General features: G+C 39.9%; 2 protein-coding genes and 2 non-coding genes across 11 annotated transcripts in view; 3 read left to right on the top strand and 1 right to left on the bottom strand.

Annotated features, from left to right (window-relative positions):
* Nucleotides 1-7194, top strand: part of LOC132406047 (PWWP domain-containing DNA repair factor 3A-like) — an 82039-nt gene extending 74845 nt beyond the window's left edge. For all 8 annotated transcript variants that reach the window (XR_009516048.1, XM_059991221.1, XM_059991222.1 and 5 more), the window contains one exon: nucleotides 5722-7194. Coding sequence is in view for 7 of the 8 variants with exons in the window: in XM_059991221.1 (XP_059847204.1) it covers nucleotides 5722-5806 (85 nt within the window). In the remaining variant the exon portion in view is untranslated. The remainder of the gene's footprint in view (nucleotides 1-5721) is intronic.
* A 6696-nt stretch (nucleotides 7195-13890) lies between these two features.
* trnaf-gaa (transfer RNA phenylalanine (anticodon GAA)) lies at nucleotides 13891-13963 on the bottom strand. Its single transcript has one exon. It is a non-coding gene; the product is annotated as a tRNA-Phe (tRNA).
* A 212-nt stretch (nucleotides 13964-14175) lies between these two features.
* trnan-guu (transfer RNA asparagine (anticodon GUU)) lies at nucleotides 14176-14249 on the top strand. Its single transcript has one exon. It is a non-coding gene; the product is annotated as a tRNA-Asn (tRNA).
* Nucleotides 14250-14385: 136 nt separating this feature from the next.
* Nucleotides 14386-26307, top strand: ndufs7 (NADH:ubiquinone oxidoreductase core subunit S7). The gene is made up of 8 exons (XM_059991220.1): nucleotides 14386-14479; nucleotides 18363-18399; nucleotides 21857-21925; nucleotides 23181-23298; nucleotides 23622-23801; nucleotides 25153-25199; nucleotides 25306-25394; nucleotides 26078-26307. The coding sequence occupies exons 1-8, from the start codon at nucleotides 14464-14466 to the stop codon at nucleotides 26173-26175; spliced, it is 654 nt and encodes a 217-aa protein (XP_059847203.1). The 5' UTR covers nucleotides 14386-14463; the 3' UTR covers nucleotides 26176-26307.
* The last annotated feature ends 123 nt before the right edge of the window (nucleotides 26308-26430 follow it).

Genomic DNA, 26430 nt, shown 5'->3' with positions numbered 1-26430 from the left:
CACATAATCCAATATTATTTTTATTAGGCGAAATTGAAGGGATAAAATCGAAACCCAAATTGAATAAATATCAGAAAGAATTTATAAAAATTGCACTGGCAGTAGCCAAAAAGGCTATTGCAGTTACTTGGAAATCGGATGCATATTTAAGTATAGATCGTTGGAAGAATGAAATTTCCAGCTGTATTTCACTTGAAAAAATTACTTATAATTTAAGAGATAAATACGAAACATTTTTGAAAATTTGGCGCCCTTATTTAAATAAAAGATAGGATTAAATATATAGGTGCTCTGAAGATAAAATAATTGGTTCCTTGGGGAAAGAAATAAATATATATACTAAAGTTATTACGAACTCCGTGGAGCATGTGGGGATCTTCCGATATCCAGGCACTCCTTCTTTCTTTCTTTTTTCTATAGGGATGTTAGGGGGGAGGGGGGAAGGGTATTATTTTTTTCTTTCTGTAATCATCTGAAAACTTAATTAAAAAAAGTTTTAAAAAAAAAGCCTGTGAACTGCTCAGACAAAACAAGTGCTCTTTCCTCTATTTTATGTTGAGATTTACTATGGCAAAGCTGAGACCACAGACAAATCAGAATAGCGGTTAGACTAAACACATTTGCACTACCAAAGGCCACACTATGGACACAGTGCAGAAAGCTAGACTGAATTTAGATCCACGTGAATTACTGCTTAACGTGGAATGATTGTTTGAGCCCATGGAGGTGATGGCACCTAAGTGTGCTCCAGTATGTGACACGTAAGCCAAGTTACAGTTCAGTGAACTACAAAACGTAAATGTGCATTAGTCATTAGGGAATTCTATAATTAGAGCAGAAGGCAAGTGTTTCTACAATCAGAACACGAGTCCTACTCTCTATGAGGCCTTTTTAAGATAGTGGAAGGGGGTAAGTCAGATTTGCATCTGATGATATTAAGTCTTGAAAAAGGAAAGTGCACAGGAGTAGATAACACTACAAGAAGTACTAGTATTATCAGAATCAGAATCCGAATCAGACTTTAATCGCCAAGTACCTGTACACATACAAGGAATTTACTTCCGGCAGATGTTGTCTCTCTGCTCATAACAATAATAATGATAAATATAAATGAAAATATAGATTATACATACAAGTAGTGCAATCCAAGTAATAGTTAGCCGACAGTTAACTGTTCAGCAAAGTGACCGCAGTAGGGAAAAAACTTCTCCAGTGCCTATTAGTCTTAGTCTGGAGGGATCTGAAGTTCAAACAGTCCGTGCGCAGGATGGAAGGAGTCCTGTATGATGTTCCCCGCCCTCTTCTTCAACCTGGAAGAGTACAGGTCCACAATAGAGGGCAGGGAGGCTCCAATGATGCGCTCGGCAGTCCTCACTGTGCGCTGTAGTCTGGTTCTATCCTGCTTGGTGGCGGCTCCAAACCACACAGTGATGGATGTAGAACTATTGCAGATAGAACTAAAGCAGTCTGAGCTTCCTGCATGCTTCATGTGTTTTGAGTACTTAGGCACAAGGTGGAGAGCTGCAGGTGCCATTGGCCATAATGGGCTACAATGTGTGCCAGAAACAGTACCCTGTCTTGGAAACAAGGTGTTGTGGAAATACTAAGAACTCCAGAGCAACTTAAGAGTTTCATTTTAAGTGTTTATTAACATGATATAATGGAGAGCCTGCAGCAGTCTCCACTGCCACCAGAGCTCTGAATTTTAGGTTATACAGAGCTCATATTTATCCAGCAAGACAACCAACTTCACATGACATTGTTTGGCATCCCACAGTCAATACATGATGAATTGTTAAGACAGCATGTCAGCTATCTCTGAGCACGAGTCTAACAATCCTCTTTGTTCCATTATCAGGACTCTGGATTTACATCTGAGCACAAGTCTAACCGTCCTCTCTATTCCCTGATATCAGAACGCATGATTTGCCCCCAGGTGCACCCCCCCTCCTGGTTCCAGGGGCTTAATATTCTGTTTATTTGAATTCCTGGTGCTACACTTATCTTCCACACTTATTCTTGACTTGCATTAGCAGTCTTGTCCAGCCTCTTCTGAGTCGTCAAGTATCCCCTCATACACTACTTTTAACCATTTCTACCACACAAGGATTGGCTATTAATTATGAGGTTCGGGTGTAAGAAGAAAGAAAGGTGACACTATTGATTACTGTGAATATTGATGTAGAGAAAAGATGACGTGGAGAAAAAAAATCAAAATCAGGTTTATTAACACCAGCATGTGGCGTGAAATTTATTAACTTGGCAGCAGCAGTTTAATGCAATACATAATATAGCCGAGAAAAAATAATAGTAAATAAACATGTAAATCAATTATGTATATTGAATAGATTTTAAAAAGTGGATAAACAGAAAGACGTTTTTTTTTAAAAAGTGGAGTCGTGTCCAAAGTTTCAATGCCCATTTAGGAATCAGATGGCAGAGGGGAAGAAGCTGTTCATGAATTGCTGAGTGTGTGCCTTCAGGTTTTTGTACCTCCTACCTGGGTAACAGTGAGAAAAGGGCATGCCCTGGGTGCTGGAGGTCCTTGATATTGGAAGCTGCCTTTCTGAGATACCACTCCCTAAAGATGTCCTGGGTTCTTTGTAGGCTAGTGCCCAAGATGGAGGTGACTAGATTTACAACCTTTTTGCAGCTTCTTTCAGTCCTGTGCGGTAGCTCTTCCATATCAGATAGTGCTGCAACCTGTCAGAATGCTGTCTATGGTACAACTTTAGAAGTTTTTGAGTGTATTCGTTGACATACCAAATCTTTTCAAGTTCCTAATAAAGTATAGCCACTGTCTTGCCTTCTTTATAACAACGTTGATATGTTGGGACCAGGTTAGATCCTCAGAGATCTTAATACCCAGGATCTTGAAGCTGCTCACTCTCTCCACTTCTGATCCCTCCGAGGATTGTTATGTGTTCCTTCGTCTTGCTCTTCCTGAAATCCACAATCAGCTCTTTTGTCTTACTGACATTGAGTGTTAGGTTGTTGCTGCAGCATCACTCCACTAGTTGGCATATCTCACTCCTGTACGCCCTTTCGTCACCACCTGAGATTCTACCAACAATGGTTATATCATCAGCAAATTTATAGATGGTATTTGAGCTTTGCCTAGCCACACAGTCATGGGTAAATAGAGAGCAGAGCAGTGGGCTAAGCACACACCCCTGAGTTGCGCCAGCGTTGATCCTCAGCATGGAGGACATGTTATCACCAATCCGCACAGATTGTGGTCTTCTGGTTAGGAAGTTGAGGATCAAATTGCAGAGGGAGGTACAGAGGCCCAGGTTATGCAATTTCTTTACTTTATTGTCACCAAACAATTGATATTAGAGCGTATAATCATCATGGCGTTATTTGATTCTGCGCTTCACTCTCCCTAATGTACAAATCGAAGTAAATATAATAAAAATTTAAATTATAAATCATAATCTAGAAAAGGGAAAGTAAGGTAGCGCAAGTCAGGTCTGGATATTTGGAAGGTACGGTCCAGCTCTGGGTCAGGATCCTTTTAGCAGTCTTATCACAGTTGGAAGGAAGCTGTTCCCAAATCTGGCAGTACGAATCTTCAAGCTCCTGAACCTTCTCCCGGAGGGAAGAGGGACAAAAAGTGTGTTGGCAGGGTGGGTCATGTCCTTGATTATCCTGGCAGCACTGCTCCGACAGCGTGCGGTGTAAAGTGAGTCCAAGGATGGAAGATTGGTTTGTGTGATGTGCTGGGCTATGTTCACGATTTTCTGCAGCTTCTTCCGGTCTTGGACAGGACAACTTCCATACCAGGTTGTGATGCACCCTAGAAGAATGCTTTCTACAGTGTATCTATAAAAATTAGTGAGGGTTTTAGGAGACAGGCCAAATTTCTTCCGAGTTTCTTGATCACGATTGTGGGAATGATGGTATTACCTGAGAGCTATAGTCGATGAACAGCATCCTGGCGTAGGTGTTTGTGTTGTTTGGGTGCTCTAAAGCATGTGGAGAGCCGTTGAGATTGCGTCTGCTGTTGGCCTATTGTGGCAATAGGCAAATTGTAATGGTCCAGGTCTTTGCTGAGGCAGGAGTTCAGTCCAGTCATGACCATTCTCTCAAAGCATTTCATCTCTGTCGATGTGAGTGATAGTCAACATGGTTAGAACTGGGGAACAATAGCAGTGCCGTTACTCTAATGGAAGTATTTAATAAGCTGACTTGCTATTGGATAAATCTGTCCAAAAGCTTTAGAATGGTTGTGATGATGCATATCAAATGGCTTACTAGTTACAAAGATAGTATAAGTAGCAAAGGAGAAATTTTGTCAAGTATATTTAATGGAGCAATATTGACCAGCATATTTCCAGTCTAAGTATATTTGGATTGAGTGAATGAAGGAGTATGATTAGAAAAGTTGTTTAAGGAGTTGCTTATTCCGTACCCCGTGAATGCAATGGGAAAGAATAAAGGTCACTAAAGCAAACTTTTTCACTTGGAAAAGTTTTACCATGAGATAAACACAGTGGATACAGTTGCAAGAAAGTTTGTGAACCCTTTGTAAATTACCTGGTTTTCTAAGTCACAATAATAGACAAAGAAGTTCACAAACTTTTTCTTGCAACTGTGGAAGAAAAGTAGGGATGACTTTGTACCCAGCAAAAGGCTGCATCAGTTAGAGTGATCCCATCCCCATTGTCATTCTGACACGTTGGTCCATAGCTGCCTCTTCTGCCACGATGAGGTCACTGTCAGGTTGGAGGAGCAACGCTTCATATTCTGTCAAGTTGGACTCCAATCTGATGGCATGAATGTCCATGTCTCCAATTTCTAGTAACTTTTTCCCCTTCCCTTTCCCTCATCTTTATTTCTCCACTCTGGTCTCTTACCAATCTCATCACCTACTGGTCACCTCCCTCAGTGTCTCCTTCCTTTGCTCCCATGATCCACTCTCCCCTCTCATTAGATTCCTCCTCCTCCTGTCATTTGCGTTTTCCATTATCACCACCCAGTTTCTTATTTCATCCCACCCATCTGGCTTCACCGATCACCTTTGAGCTTTTCCTTCTCCCCCTCCCCCATCACCTTACTCTAGCTGCTTTCCCTTCCTTTCCAGTTCCGATGAAGGGTCTCGGCACAAAACATCGACTGCTTATTCCTTAGATGTTGCTCGACAACTTCCTCCAGCATTCTGTGCTTTAGTAGTAGACAGTTGCCTCTCTGATTCTTGTGGTATGCCACAGAGATATGTGCTGGGTCCTTTGTCATCTGACATCAGAATCAGCGATCTGGGTAATAGTGTGGAAAAGTGGGTCAGTAAATTTGCAAATGTCACAAAGATTGGGGAGTGTAGTAGACTACAAAGAAGTCTGCCAAACCTTAGCGGGATCTGGACCAGCTGCGGAAAAAATAGCTGAAGAGTGGCAGATAGAATTTAATGTGGGCAAGTGATATGTGTTGCATTTTGGGAGACAAACCAAGGTAGAACATACATAGTGAGTGGGAGGGCAGTAGAACACAGGTAAGGAGATAAGCTCCATAATTCCTTGAAGTAGTGTCACAGATAGATGAGAAAATAAAGACAGCTTTTGGCACATTGGCCTTCATAAATCAAAGTATTGAGTACAGGAGTTGGGATATTATGTTGAAATTGTATAAGACATTGTGAGGCCTAATTTAGAGTATTGTCTGCAGTTCTGATCACCAACCTAGAGTATGAAAATAATATTATTGTGAACTCTTATTTTTCAGGGAAGTTGAACATTTTAACAAGGAGATTGAAAATGAAATGATGCTGAGGCAACAGCATTTGAACGAGGACGAATCCACAAGCTAAACCTTTTATTCTTGAAATTATAATATATGTATGAAATTGAATGAAATCCTTATTTTTGCATCAAATTAATGTGTTCTTTAATAGAAAGATGTTCTATTAAGAGTGTGTTTCTTATAAATCGATTAAACCAAGGGTGTACAGCTATCTTGAATTAAAATATTTAAATATACTATCAGAGGAGGGTTAATGATCAAAAAGGGTCAAGTACTTTTGGATCTGAATTTATTTTTTAAGTGGAAAGCCATATTTCACAAAGTTTGGTCTTTGATGAGTGCACTATATTTTTTTTTTTCTCTACCCCCTCTCTGAATCATTCAGCATTTGTGAATTGATTTATTTGCTTTTGAGTTCCATTAATATTTCTCCCTGGACTAAACTGTAATGCTGGGCTTCACTGTTGTCACTGTATGCAAAATCTAATACGGGAGGACTACTCATTGATAAATCTTACATTTGGAGATATTTTTGGTACATTTTCTTTTTATCTTGTTTATACAGTGGCAGTTGAAACCATATTTTTGTAAATTTCAGTTATCAAATGTATTGAGAAGTGATGCATGTTACATGTGAATAACTTATAAAATGCATACCCCCAATATGTTTTGTATGTGTTAATTGCTGACTAACGTTTAAGTTTGATAACAATAGCTTGATGGTCTTACAGATTTCATCAGATTGGCAATGCAATGGGGATTCTAAGATGTGGCCTGAGTGGAACTTGTAACCTTGAAGTTCTCCATCAATTTTCTTCAGCCGTTTAAATAAATATTTTGGAAGTCCAGTGAGACGATATTTATATTTTATATTCTATACCTGAATTAGGCAATGGATAATGCGTTGAGAAAAATCAGTTTTTAATTCATTTGACAACTTTAATTTGATATAAATTTGAAGTCTAGACAGGAATGTTTGAAATAAATTATAAAATATCTATGGGCCAAATGTTAGTTACATTCATTCTGCTGACTATATCCATGAGTGTTTTGTGGAATGTATATAAATTTAGAATGTTGAGCTGTAGCTGTGGTTTCAGCTGTTGCAGCTTTTTTTAAAACCAGGAATTCTTTGCTATTTTGGAGGATATTTTGCATTATATTGCTTTGTATGTGATTTAAAAAGCAGCATTGGCCATTAGTTGTTAGGTCTTCATTGGACACTATGAAAAGCAACAGCCATAACAATAAACATTATTTTTTTGGTGTGTACCTATTTGAATAAATGTGTTATTGTAGACTGCCATTATCTCAGACAACCTGGCTGTCTGAGTCTCCTAATTTGTTTTTGTACCGTATAGCCTACAGTATAATAAGGGACTACTTTATGTTTCAGTAACACATTGTTGAATATTAGGTGCATATTGATCTGTACACGTGTGCCGAGTTCGGATTCAGCTAGTAAAGAACCATGAACCTTAGCTCCTGTCTCCGGCGTTTTTATTATAGCGTTGTTGTGTAATCAGGCCACATACACAACAAATTGGTGATGAGGTTAATGAACCTACATCGTACCAGAATGCCGTGTTTTAATTGATAATGACACTCGGAGGAAGGGCTCAAGGAGCGGGAGAAGGAGGCAGAGCGAGGCTGTGAGTCTGAAAGGAAGCAGTAGCACAGCCGGGGTCAGGAACGTCGGGAGACCAAGAAACACATTCGGAACTGCAGCACGTCCAGCCGAGACCACAGCCAGCGCTGACTCCCAGGGGCTGAGGGTTGCCTGCCCCATAAGTGAGGTAAAAAGGAGCAACACTCACACATCTAGACGGAGTGCGCTCATGGCGCCAGCAAAAAGGTTACATGAGTCAAAAAAAAAAGGGAGAACAGGGCTAAATTAATGTAACAAAGATAGTGATCGAGACCAATACAACATTTGATAGCATTAAAGACTGGGCAACTTCCGTTGAGAGAGTGGAGTTATATTGTGATGCTAACAATGTTAATGAATAGAAAGCCAGCATATTTCTTAGTATTATGGGAGCAAAAACATATGGCCTGCTACAGAGCTTGTTACCCCCTGAAAAGCCAGCTGGCACAACATTCAAGCAAATAGTAGACACTCTCCAGCAGCATTTAAACCCCAAACCACTAGTCATTGATGAAAGATTTAAATTTCACAATCTGAATCAGAGCAAAAGTGAAAGCATTTCTGAATGTTGTGCTGAATTGCGCAAATTATCTGAACGTTGTCAATTTAGAGCAGGTCTATCGGATGCATTGAGGGATTGTGAAACCACACAGAAGCTTCTGTGTGAAAGGGACCTTACATTAGAGAAGGTGCTGAACATTACATTATCAACCGAAACAGCTGCATGAGGTGCTTCCGAGATGCAACAAAAATCTGAAATGTGCTACAAATAAAATGTCACTGAACAGAAATGAAGGAAAGAAATGTTACCATTGTGGGTACAGGTCACATGACCTGGATGACTATTGGTTTAAAGACAAAATGCAGAAACTGGCAAACGGCCACATTGCCAGAGTATGCAAAGCTAGTCAACAGCAGAAAAAGGGCAAAATGCAGAGAAACAAGAAACCCCAGAAAGGAAAAAACAACAAGGTTCACTAAATGAAAGAAGGCAGTTCTGATGAAAACGACTCAGGCAAAAGTGAATTGTCTGCAACGTCACAGTGTGAAAGAGACAGCTGATCAAAGAGTAATATGGCTCACTCCACAAGTGGCAGGTGTGAGACTGAAAATGGAGTTGGATACAGGCTCAGCTTTACAGATACAGATCTCTGTACATGACTTTTTCACATACCTCTGAAACAAACTAAACTTCTGCTAAAGACTTACACAGGACAGAAAGTGTATCCCAAAGGTAAAATTAAAATGACAGTGACCTACGGAGACAAAACACAGCAGCTGAACCTCTATGCACTGAGAAATGGAGGACCACTGTTGCTGGGACATGAATGGCTCAGGGAAGATGTCCGCAACTCTCCTCTCACCCATTGTCAACTATTACAATGCCATTCTAGACAGCGTCGATGATGAGGATGAACACAGTATATATGGCCACAACTCAGATGAGGATGCAAAGGAGACAGATACTGCTAATAAGCAGGATGATGAAGACTACCTGGAAGTAAAAGAGTAGATGTACCAGGAGAAATTGACATCTCTCAAAAGACAGCTACAGCAGTTACAGGAAGGCACTTTGCAGGAGCATCAGAAAAGGATGACGAAACTAGATCAACAATACAAGGAAAGAATATGAAATGCAGAGTTTTTTCTGCAACTGGAGACAGAACAAGTAGAAATGAATTATATTAAAGAGAAGAAAGCAGCAGTGAAGGAATGTGAAGATAAAAAGATTGAGAAGAAAATAAAAAGATGATTGAGAATGAGAGGCTAACAATGGAACTCACAAGAGATTCTATGGAGGTAAAGCCAATAATGACTTGGAAACTAAGGAGGAGACCTGATGACCTTTTTCCAATTACAGACAAAAGATGAAAACCTGCACCTGAACAGTTAAATTACTTGTTAACAGATGACCAGATAATGGAAGATATGTGAACTCGCAATAAGCTTAAATCTCCGAAAGGACCAGCATCTCCGTCTTCTCCTGAGCATCTTCCCAGCACTCCTGCTGAATCACCAGCACAAGGATATGAAGCACAAATAGAACATGGAAAGTTATATTACAATAAGAGATGGTATCATAAAAGTCAGGCTATCTATTTGGAATCTAAGGAGAATACGAAGATTGGCTGTGTAATTAGCTCAGTTGGATCAAATGAGTAAGGAAGATGTGATAGCACAAAGCTGTGTTTAAGACCTGCACAGAGGAGTCTTCATTATATGGAGGCGATCTGCTGCCTAGGACTCTTACTCCCTATGCTCAGAGGTCGACTTTTATATGGAAATCTGTATTAAAACAAGTAAGTTATTGACAGACGTTACCCAGAGAGGCAGAGCAGACCCCCCCCCCCCCCCCAGAGACTTGAGATATTAATGGGTCTTCGACCAAAAGCTTATATTTTTAAAAAAAGGCTTGTTATAATGTAATTTGATATTAAGCTAGTAAGTAAACAAATGGTAGGCGTTTGTATGTTAAGGGTAAACGTATTTGTTTAGCATAGTGTCCCAGTTAAAAAACAGTTGCTACACTATTAAAATAAAAGGGGAGGAGTGTACCACATAGCCTACAGTATAATAAGGAGCTACTTTATGTTTTAGTAACGCATCGTTGTATGTGCTATTAGGCGCATATTGAGCATGCGTTATTAGGTGTGTATTGATCTGTACGTGTGTGCCGAGTTCAGATTCCGCCAGTAAAGAACCATGAACCTTAGCTCCCATCTCCAGCGTTTTTATTAATAGCATTGTTGTGTAACCAGGCCACATACACAACAGTTTACTTTGTATTTGTGTTAATTTTAACACAATTAGTCCCTTTGTAACGGTGAAGAAGGCTGAGAATTGGCATCATCAGTTTACCCCAGCAGAAAGGAAGATGGCCGATTTAAGAGTGCTCCCATCATGTTATGACGATACAACTTCAATTGCAGGTTGTTTTGTTAAATCGTGCCTTAAAGGTTACTTTTCAGTACTTTGGTGATTTATCCATGGTAATTGCCATTACAAGCAAATAGCTAAACCTTATTGACATAGTTGAATGGTTCAGTTTGATATCAGATATGTATGCAACCTGAAATTCTTAATCTTTTCAGACATCCACAAAAGAAGAAACCCCATAGAATGAATGATAGAAATATCTGAACCCCCGAAGCCCCCTCCTCCCATTGCACAAGCACTTTGAGAACACAGTCTGCAGGAATCGATGAGATCTACCCAGGTTACTGCATTTGTTCTAAATTAAACTCTTAATGAACAACTAAGGGAAAATGGTTCAAGCACTATTGAGTAAATCATAAGTTCAGGAATAATTGAAGTTTACCTTGTGTTGCCCAATTTTACACAATCCAGTTTTATTGTAAACAAAGTAAAATAAAGTAATTGAGAGTGAAATAAAGAAGCTGCATCTACGTAATGGAAGCTGTAATGTAGTTCCAGGTTTGGATAGGGCCTATATCTTTCAATGTTGAAGTCTTGCTGTGTGCACTTTGTCAGCAGGTACAATAGTAAACAATGATCAAGGTTTCAGCACAGGTTAAAAATTAATGATTTCTAAAAGAAAAAAGACAAGAGTTTCTAAATAGGATGCAGTAATGAATGATAATAGAATTTTGTGGTTAATGTTTAGATAATGCAGTGTTAACCTGGGTGTTTTCTAGTTCTCTGTATACTAAAATCCAAACAAAATTGTCAGGTACACTTTATCACTGAGCACCTTACTCTGCCCCTTTCTTAAGTTACAAGATTCCTTGTACGTAGTTATTGAATGACAGGTCTTTAATGCCTTTGGTCCCTATTTTCGCAGAGCATTAACTGTCTAAAATTAAAGATGGTTTTTCATCAGCTGTATCATCATACAGTATTTTATCCTAAGATAAACCAATTATTCTGCCTCTGGACTAATACTACCCATTTGATCAACCTGAATTTGATTAGTGCCTCATGGCCATCTTGGTATTGCTATGTAGTTGTCCAAATCTTGTTTCCTGAATCAGTAAATCCTCTCCATGGACTTGTTGAGAATATAAAATTGCTTATTTTTAAGTGTTTTAACTGTTCAAAATTCTTCCTTTTGCTTTCAAATCTGTGGCTTTGTTTTTCCCTAAATCTGTAATCCTGTTTTGAGATAACTGCACCTTTTGTATCATGGCCTTGTGTTTGTCAGATTTCACTTCTGCACCACTTTGGCGCATGTGCCTTCAGCTGTTTTAACACTAAAAACATTGCTCTTTAATATTTAAGTAAACACAAATGATCCCCCAAAAAAAGCAAATTTTATTAAATTACTTCATCACTGCAGTGATTTGCACATTGAAATCAGTGGATTCTCATCAAGATAGAAAGGCAAGCAGTATTGTAGACATTAACAAAATTCTTGCTTTACCTTTGGACTTCATGGAGTCCAGCAGTGTGGTACAGCGAGGATGTTACCTGTGAATATCGGACAACCAGATTTAAGACAAGAAAAAAAATGAAGGATCAATGAATGGGGTAAAAAAAATGTGGATGCTGGATATGCAAAAGTGGAATGTTGGAAGTACTCAGCAGCATCAAGAGGCTGTGTATTTAGTATTTTGGTAATTTTTGAGTAATATAAATATATGATTAAGCATTCTTGGCTTACATAATTCATTGGGTTATATTTCAAAAGTACGGGAATAGCATACATCATTATGCCATCATGTTCAAATATGAGTGCCTCACTAAACTGAAAACAAAGTGGACGTGTTTCCTGGCTCCTGTGTATTTTTTCAATTAATCTCTGGAGCTGCAAAATGTAGTTTTGCAAGTAAGTTTTAAAACTAACACAAGACGACTACCTATCGGTTGAAACGCAGAGCACGAAGAGTTGAGTATTTTTTTAAAGCACACCGTGTGCTTCTTTGCAAGGGGGAAAAAATAGCCAAATTAAAACAAAATGCAGAAAACGGGCAAAATTCACAGGTTTATGAACAGCAAGTACCTGGTAACTTCTTTAAAAAACAGACATCGCTGGTACATCGGAAAGATAGATGCATTCGACTGCACGACAGATAATGGGTGACATATATTGAATAAATTGTGCAGTAATTTAAAGCAAATGGAATGGCCAATAAGAAACCAGGGCTAGTTTTACTGTGTCAATTGGTGGAAGAACATACAGCTTGCTTAGAATTTTGTATGCCCTAACCACAGCAGCAAAAGTGAGCCTTGTTGCTATAAGGAAAATAATGCAGGAACATTTAGAACCAAAACCATTGTTGATTGCAAAATGCTTTAAGTTTCATAAGCAGAATGAAATGCCAAGGTCTATTAAATAACTTGGAAATTTTCTTGTATCCATCCCCTGATTGGAGCTTTTCAATAACTCTCTCGCCGAGTTGCTTGGAGTGTTTTTTGTTTTCGTGGTGTAGTTTTTGCCAGGATACTGGCTCTTTTGGACCTTCTAGATATAGGTGATTTTTGCTACAATCAATTGGATCACCTTGACTGCACACAAGTCTCCAAAAAGAAATCTCCATTTAAGTTATTTTGGGGGAGATACCTATTTGTACTTAATTTAGATCACTTTGTAGAGATCTGTTTTCACTTTGATATCAAAGTTTTTTTCTGTTGACTGGTGTAAAAAAAAGAACAAATTAAATCCACTGTGATTGAATGTTGTAAAACAAAACATGAATACTTAAAAACGGGGTGGGGGGGGGGATACTTTCTATAGGCACTGTATGCAAAGTTCTCCCCAACCTCATGAGCTTGATGCCTTTAAATCTCACGACTGCTATTTCATTGTCTTGAAGCATGGTGGAGGCAAAAAGCTCTTATGCAGTTTTAAAGTACCAGAACTATTGATGTACATTCAAAACACAGATACATTTATACAGGAAATTGTAGAATTTTTAAAAAGATACAACTCCATTTGCTATAGTTGTGTCGTATAGTTCAAGAAGCGAAAGTCTGAAGGGCAGTAACGTGCATGAACCCGATGGTGGGGCACTTTAGCGTTCTCTACCTCCAGCCCGAAATCAATCAATCAATCTCTCTCTCTCACTCATCAGCACCTGTGAATCATCCAATAACAGTAGTGTTTGGGTTGAGAACCTTCAACAGACTGGAGTTTGAAGTAGGACAGGAACTAGGATGTTGTTCAGTTCAAAGACACAGTGTAGGAAACAGAATACCAGCCAAAGGAAACATTACCTGGAGAGCATTCATTATGCTGAACTATCGGAATTTCCCAGACGTTGGACAGCGGATTCTCGGAGTTGAAATGCCCTTATTTCATGCCATCAATTTCTGTTTTCATGCTCCAACTTCCTAATTAGATTCCTTCATTTCCTGCCCTTTATAGTCTCCAACTGTCGCATCCCAGTCTGTCATTACTTCCACCTTTTCCCTCCTCCATCCAAATCAAAATATCCAGTATCTTACTTACTGCTCTATATTTTAAAATAAATATTTCCCCATATGAAATATGTCCAAAATGGAACTTTAAACTACAAAGGAGCTACTTTCCTGAAAAAATAATATGCCGAAACCCGGGATCGAACCAGGGACCTTTAGATCTTCAGTCTAACGCTCTCCCAACTGAGCTATTTCGGCACCACGACCGAGGTTACCTGGTGCAGGGGTTAAGTTCGCAGACTTTGGTGTTATTCTATTTGAAGGTATGTGTTTGTTTTCCTTTGAGACTGCCTTATCTCGTAGAAACATGGTCGGGAACAATGTTGCTCCACCAGGGAATATCTGACACAATTTTCGCCCAATAATCTAGTTGCCTTTTACATTCTTTCTCACGCAACTTCAGCAAGTCAGTCTCTGTGGCGCAATCGGTTAGCGCGTTCGGCTGTTAACCGAAAGGTTGGTGGTTCGAGCCCACCCAGGGACGGGCGAGAGTAATTTTAAATTAAACTGCTGTATATTATTATTTGAATTGTTACTGTGACAACAGCTTAAGAAACGAGATATTGTTTCGGACAATCTTTCGTTAATTTTAATTCTGTTTGTGTTTATTTTTTTACTAGCCCGGAACTTTCTATCAAATCCCTGCATATTCCGGAGGTTGGGGACATCATTCGGGGTGGCAATAGGTTCCGGTCAAAATGGCGTCGGTAGGCGGTGAGTATTTTGGTGGTTGGTTTTGCAGGGTCTTGTTGGTGTTTGGGTTTCTGTTTCTGAGCTGATACCCTGAGTTTGTGGCCGAGGTGTATAGCAGGCCCCCGGCGGCGGTGGAGGCCGGCTTTAATTGCGTGCGACTTTTGCAGAACGCCCGAGTTAACGCTGACCTTGACGAAGTCGGGCTCGCAACATTCAAAAAAATGCGGCGAGTTGCTGCATTTAAACTATACTCCGTGCCCACATCGCCCATCCCGTGCCCCCACTGTTCTCCCTGCTGTCCTTAAACTCACCCCGCTGCCCTCGCACCCTCTCTTTCCCGTGCCAGCCCCCCCATGCCTTCTTTTCCTTTGTTATTAACACTTGTAGTCGTTGAAACCCGAACCAGCTTGTACAGAGATGTATCCAGAAAAATTCAGTAGTTTCAGCACACACTGTCGGAGATGCCGTGATTTGGATCAGTCAAACCGATCTTGTAAACACAAATTACACTGCAGATGCTGTGGTCAAATCAAGACGTACAAACAAGCTGAATCAACTCAGCAGGTCGGGCAGCATCCGTTGGAAAGTAGCAGCCAACGTTTCGGGTCGGGACCCTGTCTGCTCCGTCATTTGGAAGTTCTTTTGTTATATTGGAAGAGAGTAAGAACAGTGTTCCCCATTTCCCGGCCAGAGCTCTTCTTTCGTGATCTGGGCTTTGTTACGCTTGAGTTTGTGGGAGCTTGTAGTGGTGGTGACACTGCAGAAGTTTGAAGTGCTTTGGAGTGATTCGAGTTTGTGATCAAAACCTAACTTCTTACTACTTGGACTTGGATATCACTACCCTGCTTCCAACATTTATCCCGTAAAAACTGCTGATACCATTGCCTCAAACACTTCCTGTGGTAAAGGATACCCTTTCAGTAGACAAGTTCCTCTTAATCTTTTTGCTCTTGTCAGTATATCCTCAACATTGTTTTGAAGCTATCTCCTTTTCTTATGCCCTTTGCTCCTGTGAAAGTGGTTCAGTACTTCCTATTGTTGAATAATGACACCAAAATCTACTCTGTTTTCCGCAATGGCCAATGCACGTGGCTTTGCAACTTTTAAAATCTATACTATGCAGGTAGCTATAGATAAGGTTAAGTATGGACCTTGTTAGAGTGTATTAAATTGGCTTGCCAATAGAAGACTGGTAGTGGCCGATGGGACTTATTCTGGCTGGAAGTCTATAACCAGTGATGTTCCACAAGGGTTCATACAAGGATCTCAGCTATTTGTGATGTATCTAAATGACCTGGATAAAATGTAGATGTGTTAGTAAGGGCAGATGATGTGATGATGTGGATAGAGTAAAACGGGGGTTCCAACACTTTTTATGCCATGGACCAGTAAAGCAACGGGTCTTCTGTGACTGTGAGCAAAGTCACCGGAGAGACACTGAAATTGGTGGATATATCAGTCTTTATTTGACGAAACGAGCAGGCATAATATTGGAGACACTCTTGGAAGGAGAGGCTCATAACTGCAAACCACATCACATTTTTATACCCTTAAGAACAGTTGTAATTCAATACAGTTTTAATAGTTACAGTGACATTGTTTACTTCAATACTTTGGGTTGATAATGTTTTCTTTGAGTTACATATAATGTTCAAACACATAGATCTTCACATCAACACTCCAGAAACTCTAGATTGAATGTTAATCACTATTTTCTCTGAGCTGCATTCATGCATCTGCTGACTTCTCAGGTCAATGGGATGTTTCCTGGTTTGTAATTGATCTCCTGTCTGCAGCTCCAGAAAGACAATTGTTCTGAGCTTCATTTTAAACTCAGTCTACAAGACACATTAGGATCTGAAGACTGGTTCTGTTGAAATTAATATTTGCTATATACTATAACCTCAGAATATGCCCCCAAAGGGACTCTGAGTTGGGAACCCCTGGAGTAAGATACAGCGTGATATAGGTCAGCTGCAAATTGGGTGGAGAAATTGCACTTTGGGAGATTAAATGTAGAGAGAAAGTACCTTGTTAATGTCAGGGCCCTTAACTTGACATCCAAAAGGATGTTGGGGTCCATGTCCGTGGCTCCCTGAAAGTGTGTGCACAGACTGATCAGGTGGTAAAGAATATTGGCATGCTTTCCTTTGTTCATTGAGGTATTGAGTTCAAGAATCAGGTAGTTATGTTGCAGCTTTATAAAACTCAAGTTAAGCTGCATCTGGAGTATTGCACTCAGTTCTGGTCTACATTATAGGAAGGATGTGGAGGCTTTGGAAAGGATACAAAAGGGGTTTATCAGTATGTTACCAGATTAGAGGGCATGTGCTAGAGGGAGAGGTTTGGCAAGCTTGGATTGGTTTTTATCTTTTTCCCAGGATCGAAATATCTAATACTTAGACATGAATTTAACATGAAGAGGGAAATTTCAAAGGAAATATGGTGGTAGTGGAGACAAATATAATAGAATTGTTTAAAAACCTGTGAGCGGGCATATGAATTTGTGGATAATGGGTATAAATGGACATTGTGTAGGTAGATGAGATTTGTTTACATAGATTTTTGATTAGTTCAGCTTGACATTGTGGGTGAAAGAGCCTGCTCCTGTGCTATATTATTTTATTTATATTCACAGCATTACATTATTAATGAATTTTGCATCTGTTGCTGTTTTAATTAAAGAATTTTATTTGGAATTAAATGTTTTATAAGTAATAAAGGTAGAAACAATATAGAGTGGTTATGTTTAAATTGAACTATGTAAAGAATTTTATGAATTTTTTTGAAATTCCTACATCATAAGTCCAATGAGCAGACTTAAGCCATTCAGCCCATCAAGTCTGCTTCACTTTTTAATCATGACTGATTTATTATCACTCTCAGCCCATTCTCCTGCCTTCTCGCAGTAACCTCGGCCTTGCCCTTGCTAATCAAGACCCTATCAAGCTCTGCTTTCAATATACCCAATGACTTGGCCTCCCTCCACGGCCGTGTATAACAATAAATTCCACAGATTCACCAACCTTTGGTTAAAGAAATTCCCCCTCATCTCTGTTCTAAAGGGATGTCTTGCATTCTGAGGCTGTGCCCTCAATATTGAAAACATCTCCTTGTCCACTCTGTCAAGGCCTTTCAATAAGATCCCTCCAACCCCCATTCTACTAAACTCCAATGAGTAAGAACCCAGAAGCATCAAACGTGCCTTAAACATTAACCCTTTCATTACTGGGATCATTTTCGTGAACCTCCACTGGACCTTCTACAATGCCAGCACGTCTTTTCTCAGATAAGGGGCCCACAGCTGCTCACAATACTCCAAATGTGGTCTGGTCAATGCTTTAAAATGCCTCAATGTTACATCCTTGCATTTGTAGTCTTGTCCTCTTGGAATAATGCTAACATTGTATTTGCCTTCTTTATTACTGACACAACCTGCAAGTTAACTGTTACGAAATCCTGCATTAGGACACCCAAGTCACTTTGCACCTCTAATTTCTAAATTCGTTTCATTTAGAAAATGATCTATGCCTTTATTCCTTCTACCAAAGTGCACAACCACTTGCAAATGAATAAGAGATTGAGTAAAACTGTGTTAGAGAACTTTGTAAACCAAAAAAACAGGTTGTTAATAGTGCTTCATTGAAATGCAACTGCCACATATTCTATACAATCACAAATGTGATTTATTAGACATGTGATGCTGTTGATAAACCAGTCAAATTATTTTCTGAGATTTGTGAAAAGACTTTGAATTACCATCCTCTTATGATCAAGAGATATTTTACTGCATGAATAAAGCTAATAACTTGGTTTTTAATGGCTATAATGAGAAATGCATTTCTTATTTAGATTACTGTTACTACTACCATAGTTATATCTTCTACAAACTTGCTTCTTGCAGTTCTCCGCCTTGGCAGGTTTGTGAATTTCGTCTCCAGGTAAATCCATTACTTTTGCCTTACTTTAAAGCCAAAGACGGGGGTGGAGGGCACGATGTGAGTCTATAGATGTGGGTTGTCAAGGTTTTGCTGGCTGCACGCTGTGTAGAACTTACTCTCTCCTTGGCATAATAGGCTGCTGAGCAAGCCCTCAGTTGGCAATGGATTAAGAGGTTTGAGCCGAGGACCAGTGCTGCTGGGACACGAGCCAGGGCCTGACCTGGGTGAAAGTGTCTGATGTTGAAAGATCTGAAACACCCAATGACCACAGGTTACATCGCTGATGATGAGTCCCAGTGCGTCCTAGGATGTATCTCAGCATTATATTTGCGCTCCTGGTAGTACAGGGAGTTAAGATCTAGATCAGTTGTATTCTGGCCTCAAATTAAAAACTGACTGCCAAACTGATGTTTCAGCTTTTTACCTCCAATATGCGGCCCTGTAGTACGCGGATCTCAATTTCTTAATTGGACAATTTCCATCAATGCCAGTCCTCAGCAAAGAAAACTGGCGAAGGAAGGAAAATGTAAAACAAAATGCTTGGAGTACAACGCACATTAATCATCGTATGAAAGGAAACCACAGCTTGCATTCTAGGGGATATAGCCTCAGAATCCTGGGATCTTACTAAAGTGTTAATTTTGCTATAGCAACCAGCATGAATCTGGGGAGAAGTGAGATGACATTGATTGAACTGTTCTCTAATATAGAGTATTATACTTTCTTTTAAACATTACATTACACACAACTTGGCAACACAAACGAGAAAAGCTACAGATGCTGGAAATTTGATCAATACACACAAAATGCTGGAGGAGCTCAGCAGACTGTACAATGGAAAAAAGTACAGCTGATGTTTCGGGCTGAAACCCTTCGGCAGGACTGGGAAAAAGAAGCAAGGAGTAGATTTAAAAGGTGGGGGAGGGGAAAAAGAAATGTGTGAAACCAAGTGATGGGTGAAACCTAGAGGGAGAGGGATGAAGTAAAGAGCTGGGAAGTTAATTGGTGAAAGAGACAGAAGGCCATGGAAGAAAGAAAAGGGGGGAGGAGCACCAGAGGGAGGTGATGGATGGGCAAGGACATAAGGTGAGAACGGAAAAAGGGGATGGGAAATTGTGAAGTGGGGGGGAGAGGCACTTTACCAGAAGTTGGAGAAATTAGTGTCCGTGCCTTCAGATTGGAGGCTGCCCAAATGGAATATAAGGGGTTGTTCCTCCAACTTAAGAGTGGCCTCAGCATGACAGTGGAGGAGACCATGGATGGACATATGGGAATGGGAGGTGGAATTAAAATGGATGGCACTGGGATATCTTGCTTGTTCTGAAGGACGGAGCAAAGATGCTTGGTGGAGCAGTCTCCCAAACTGTGTCGGGTCTCACCGATATACAGGAAGCCAAAGACAGTAAATGGCCCCAGCCTACTCGCAGATGAAGTGCCGCCTCACCTGGAAGGACAGTATGGGGCCCTGGACGGTAGTGAGGAAGGAGGTATAGGGTCAGGTGTAGCACTTGTTCTGCTTGCAAGGATAAGTGCCAGAAGGGAGATCAATGGGGAAGGTGGAATGGACAAGGGAGTCACATAGAGACCAATCCCTGCGGAAAGTGGGGGTGGGGCGGGGATATGCTTGCTGGTAGGATCCAGTTGGAGCTGGAGGAAATTTTGGAAAATTACATGCTGGATGCAATGTCTGGTGGGATGGTAGGTGAGGACAAAAAGAACCCTATCCCTGGTAGGGTGGTGAGAGGGTGGGGTAAGAGCAGACATGCGTGAAATGGAAGAGATGCAGTTGAAGGCAGCATGTATTACTTTCAGCTCTTCCTGATAGTTGTTACTATTGCCATTATAGCTGCTAAATCAGTCCTGTAGGTGATGTAATGAGGACATCAAATGTGGAATTGGAATAATTCTGCCAGAGTTGGGAATTGAGAGCTGAGAGGATTTCATGGAGTTGTCAAGTAACAGAGAGATTAAAGGGTTTATCCTGCATGTTTCATTCTGACTTTCTTTTAATTCTAAGTTTTTGCTACCAGGACAAAGAAAATTTCTAATTAAGATACCAATTCAGACCATAAATAATAATTTTCCCTATCTCTCTGCCTTGGGTTGTTGACAAGTTTTATTCTCAACAAGAACTTTTGAATGCATGTTTTTGTGTTACTGTGTTTGTTTCTTTCCTGGGTTTTAATTGTTATTGATATCATAAGTATTATGTTTGTACCTATGACTGTTAAGCAAATCAGAGATGTAGTCTTTTATTGGAAAAAGCTGTGATTGCTGTAATCATGTGGAATCCGACTTTGTGGAATAGCTGTAGACTTTCACACCTGCAGGATATTCCCTCAGCCTTCATAACTTTTGTTACATAAACATTGCAGCCAGGTTGTGTAAAGAGAAGTTAATAATGTGACCCTGTTTATTAAAGATGAACATTTATAATGTGGCTAACACTGATAGGTATGACATATTAGCCAGCTTTGTCCTGTGGACATTTGAAGTTAAGCATATGATGTGAATGGAAAACCTCTTTCTTCCTTCGTTCTAACTAACCACATGATTAGGGATGTGCAATATTTTCCCATTTCAGTTATTACTGACGTATGTTGATGTTAAAGCCCATCATTACTGTGTGAGGAGAGCTAGAAGCCCACTCTTTCCTCTCCTTGCTTCAGCAGTTAAGCATTCGTAACCTGACCTTTGCCCACTGGCAAAGATCTCGATCACTGTTCAGTGTTTTCCCAGATGGCGAGGCTAAACACAAACACCGGAGATATCGGAACTTTACGTACAGAATGCTTGCTAGTTCGTATCTACCGAGCTACAAAATTAAACCCAGCCCCAACCCTGGGGACCTGACCCAAATCCGTGGTAGCATGTTGCATAGCATGACGCTATTACAGCTTGGGGAGTTTGGAGCTCAATTTCACCGTCTCTGTCTGTCCGCACCATGGAATGCATGGGTTTTCTGGTTTCCTCCCAGTCCAGAGATATACCGGGTAGGTATATTGGTCATTGTAAATTGTCCCCTGATTAGGTTACTGTTTGTCAGGGCTTGCTGGGCCAGCCCAGCTCAAAGGGCCATACTGCTAAATAAAATAAAAATCCTACGTAAACAGTTGGGTCCCATCAGGCTCAGGTGCAGAACCCAGGCTCATTAGATGGGTCATGTGGTGAGAATCTGAGCCAATTTGTGTTCAGATGCAACATCAGCTGCTTTTTGCATAAGATGCTCCTCAAAATGATTGCCAAGTGTTTCCAGCATTTCCTGTGTTGATTCCAGATATTTCAGATTTGAGATATCCCCGCCAGTTCATTCAAGGTTTGTGTACTCCACCTTTCAAATTATGTCTTACTCTATTTCCAAAAAAAAAATTATTCTAGTTAACAATATTTTTCAATGCAGGTAATTAATGCACTTACTCCTCACATCTTATCTAACACCTATCATTTTTCTGTTAAGACCCAGTTCACTCCTTGCTAATCAATCACGGTGTCTCCATCAGACCACAGTGACAGAAAATGCAAGCAGGTAAGCATCATTTCTAAAACAAAACATTTCTTCATATCTCAATATGGTTAAGTTGTACTTAAAGTGATATTAGTGTAATTGCTTATTGGGGGGGGGGGGGGGGGAACCTAAGCCACTAAATGTATTTTGTGTCCCTTTCATATTCATATGAGCACAGATACCTTGTACTTGGAATGGTAACAATTATTTTAAAACCTGACAACTGGAACAAAACAAGGAAGGAAAATGATCATTCTTTCACTCCAGTTTTCGCGTCTTCATCTCTCATGTTGCTCGAAAATGCCCAGCATAAGCTCCATCCATACATTTTGCAACTCCAGCACTGAATATGACTTTAAAACAAAAGCAGTGAAACTTCCTTATGTACCCACAGATGTGGGTAGACATTTGTTTCAATTGATTATACTCATTTGTATCATTTTGTTCCAACTGCTGGCTTTTAGTTCACTCATTACCTTGACAACTTTAGTCTATTGTCTTCCCCAGCTGTCTTATTAGCATCTTCTGTCAATAAACTTGCTCAGTTGGAAGAAGCCAATAACGACATTTGAAGTTAATGGAATAAGATTAGATAAAATATTGGAAATGTATAAGAGTTAAAAGGTAAAAAAGCCTTCTTCAGTATTGTGGGGGTTGTTGCAGTCAGTGTTGGGGCCACTACTGACCTGCGACAAAGTACGGATCAAAGGTTGCTTGAACTTAGTGAGTATCTTAGCTTTCAGACACAATATCTCAGGTACAGTTCTGTGATATCACACGCTTTACTTGCCCGGATGAGTGCAACACTAACAGCATTTAAATAGTTTGACAGCATCTAGAATAAAACAGCCCACTTGATTGTCACCATATTCATTCTTTCCACCACTGACACACTGTGACTGTGGTATATGACAGCTACAAATGTATTACTATTACTTACATTGGCCAATTGGGCAGCCCTTCTCAAAGCCACAGTTTTTACAATTAAGGACGAGGGTGGCGGAAACATTGGAACCCTATTTGGAAGTTTTTTTTCTTAAAGTCTCTTAAACTTGGAAATATTCCCATTAATTCTCTGGGCCAGACCCTACCTGTTAATGCAGATGGAGTACTTTCACCACCATAGTGGCAGTTGTCAAAGGATAGTTCACCACATTGTAATTAAAATGTTGGCCCACAGTATACAACTGAACTTGTATAATCCCCAATGATATGTTATAAATATCACTGTATTTTCTGTTTATTATCTAAAAAAAGTGGAATTCTTTGATTGCAGCTCACCACTAGCAAAAGAATCGAAAGCTGCATTGCCCAGCAAGAAGTTCTCACTTCCCAGCAACAAGGGGGAGTTTGTCATCACAAAACTGGACGAGCTATTAAATTGGGCCCGGAGAGTAAGTGCAGTATTTATTTCCTGCAGTGTATGATGACCAGCTTTTACTGGCCACATTTGACTCTTTGGGACCTGATTGAAAATAAGGAACCTGTTGACTTCCAGGGATTCCCAAATTGTGGTCCTCAGACCCCCTCGGTTAATGGCAGGGGCTTGTGGCATTTAAAAGGTTGGAAGCTCCTGCTTTAGCTAGTATTTTGGAATAAGTTCCAAATAACAAAGACAGAAACCTTAATTTCACTTTATGCAAACATATTTTTCCCTGTTCTATTTGTTGAGTCACTATTTTTCCAGATTTTAACTTATTTTCAAATTGATTTTCAGAGTTCTTTGTGGCCTATGACCTTTGGGCTGGCCTGCTGTGCTGTTGAAATGATGCACATGGCAGCACCCAGGTATGACATGGACAGGTTTGGCATCGTCTTCCGTGCCAGTCCCCGGCAGTCGGATGTTATGATAGTGGCTGGTACCCTCACAAACAAAATGGCTCCAGCCCTTCGAAAGGTAAACTCAATAACTGTCTGACCCTTCATGTGTTCTTTCTGCTTGTTTCCTACTTTAACAGATGAAAAAGAAAACACTGTAAGCTGAAACATTAGCAAAGGAATCTCAAAATGCATAGTGGATAGGCCAGTCAGTGTCTTAAAGAGAAGAACAAATGTCAGGATGGTCTCATTCAGAACTACTTTGAAGGTCACAAGCTAGAAATGTATTCTGCCCCTTGACTGCCTGACCTGCTGTTTTTCCAACTTTGTTCGGTGCTTGCACCTCCTAAGACAAATTGCTCTATAAAATTATATACGGCATGAGCCAATGATATAACTTATGATCAACAAATAAAGGATTCTGAAAATCTGTAATTTCACAAATGGCATTTCTTCCTGAGAGATTTATTTTAAGTTTATTTATTTATTTATTCAGATATAGCGCGGAGTAAGTCCTTCGAGACATACCGCCCAGCAATCCCCCAGTGTAATCCCAGTCTAACTAATTTACAATGGCCAATTAATCTACCAACCTGTACATCCACTGGCTGGGAAGAGACTGGAGCATCCACCAGAAACTCACACGGTTACGGGGAGAACATACAAATTCTTTACAGGCAGTGGTAGAAATAGAAATACTTTGAATGCCATCTGGTACATGGTAATGCCAACAGGTGGTTACAGTTTCTCAGAGCCCTCATGACTGTAGCAAAAGGAACACCACAATTCTCCTTGGGGGGAATATCTTAGGGAGGGAAGCTTTTCTATCGACTTGTAAAAGATTTACAATGATATAATGAAAGAGCAAAAAAAAATTGGTTAGCTCTATCAAAGAGTTCCCACGAGTGGCATCTTTCTGTCAGAACCGAAGCTATGATTTATGCTTAGTGAATACAGACCAGGCTGTGTTTAAAACTTGTCCATTGCACAGAATTTACAGTACTAAAGTGCCATTAACCTTGAATGGTTCATGCTTCATCTTCATGGTCCATCTTTCTTTACCAAATCATTGTCCTTTCTTCTCTGTTTGATAATATTGAATCATTCAGTGCCAGTCTTCCTATGAGCTCTTGTGGTTTACATCAACCTCTTGTAAAGAACTTTATCCTGATCACTTTATCTTGTATCTATAACCACTAGTTTTGGAATTCCACATTAATTGCTCCTTAAAGACATCTGTAAGTCACCCCTCGGCCTCTAACACCTCACATTTTAAGCTTACACTAAATTTGTTGCTTTTGGCTTCATCAAAACTGAACCCCAGAAAAGGTCTGTGATGACAGGATTTTTAAAGCAAATGCAGTGCTATGAACCAAGTTAGTACATAGTTTGAGGTGAATTCTGTTGTTTGTTATTTCTGTGCTGTGCAGGTTTACGATCAGATGCCAGAACCTCGCTATGTCGTCTCCATGGGCAGGTGAGAGCACTAACCATAGTCTGCATCATTGTTTAGATTTAAACTATACCTTAATAATGTTTCTCCACACAAGGTACAAGCTTAACAATGTTTCTGTTTCAAACAGCTGTGCAAATGGTGGTGGTTATTACCATTACTCCTATGCCGTGGTGAGAGGCTGTGACAGAATTGTGCCTGTGGATATTTATGTTCCAGGTAAGCACTCTTAAGCATAGGAAAATTGCTGCTCTATCTCTAAGCATGGCTAATCGATACAAATTGTATTGTATTAAAAACATGGGTGCAAAATTAGGTAATTTTGCCCATCAAATTGGCCTTGCCATGGCTGACTTACTATCCCTCTCAACCCCATTCTCCTCCCTTCTCCTCATAATAAAGTGGAGACCTCTCTTGAAATGGACAAGATACAGGAGTGTCCATTATCTCATTAAATGACATGATGGCTGGGTACTTAATAACCAGTGCAAACATGGTGGGCTGAAAAGTTCTTTACTGTATGACTCCATGGCAGAGCAGGCTTCAGGGACCTTTTGTGTTTCTTTTGCTTGTGCTCTTACAGTGGCTCTGTTGATTAAACAAGCAACTCCAAATTTGTTCCTTGGTCAAAATTGCTAGATTGATCTCGGCTGCGGTAACAGTTAGAATTGTTCTGACGAAGAGCACGCTGGGCCCTCCATAGTTGGTCCAGTGAACTTTTATGAATAATGCAAGTCCACAAAATGTTTGTAATGAGTGAATAGTTGGGGCAAGCTGACTGGGAGTTGGAAGGAGAGAATGGTTGTACCTCTGTTCAAATTAAATTCCTTATAATGAGTTTCTGTTCTCTGTGACAAGTAATTTACTGTTTTCTTGGGTAACCAATGTCCTTTTTATGTTAGGTTGTCCACCCACAGCAGAAGCACTTCTATATGGACTGCTACAGCTCCAGAAAAAAATAAAGAGAGAACGAAGGATAAGCATTTGGTATCGGAAATAAATAAATAGTAAAACTGCAAGTAGTATTTATGAGGTTTGTGGATAATGATCTGATGCTGTGGTGGAGAATGATATTCTTTACATTTGATAACCATCTGTATCAAAGTCCTATAAAACTTCGTTTTAAAGTTAAGCATTTTTATTGCTTTTCTTTCGTCTATTTTCAGTGTTATGCTCTGAGATTATATGAGTTTCACAAAGCAACCACAACACTTTATATCCATGCTTTTGATGTGTTTACCTTTGCTATCGATTG

This window comes from Hypanus sabinus, chromosome 16 (genome assembly GCF_030144855.1).
Source record: "Hypanus sabinus isolate sHypSab1 chromosome 16, sHypSab1.hap1, whole genome shotgun sequence".
Classification (NCBI taxonomy): Eukaryota; Metazoa; Chordata; class Chondrichthyes; order Myliobatiformes; family Dasyatidae; genus Hypanus; species Hypanus sabinus.
Note: the sequence above shows the minus strand (reverse complement) of the source record. Positions and strands in the feature narration are given on the sequence as shown.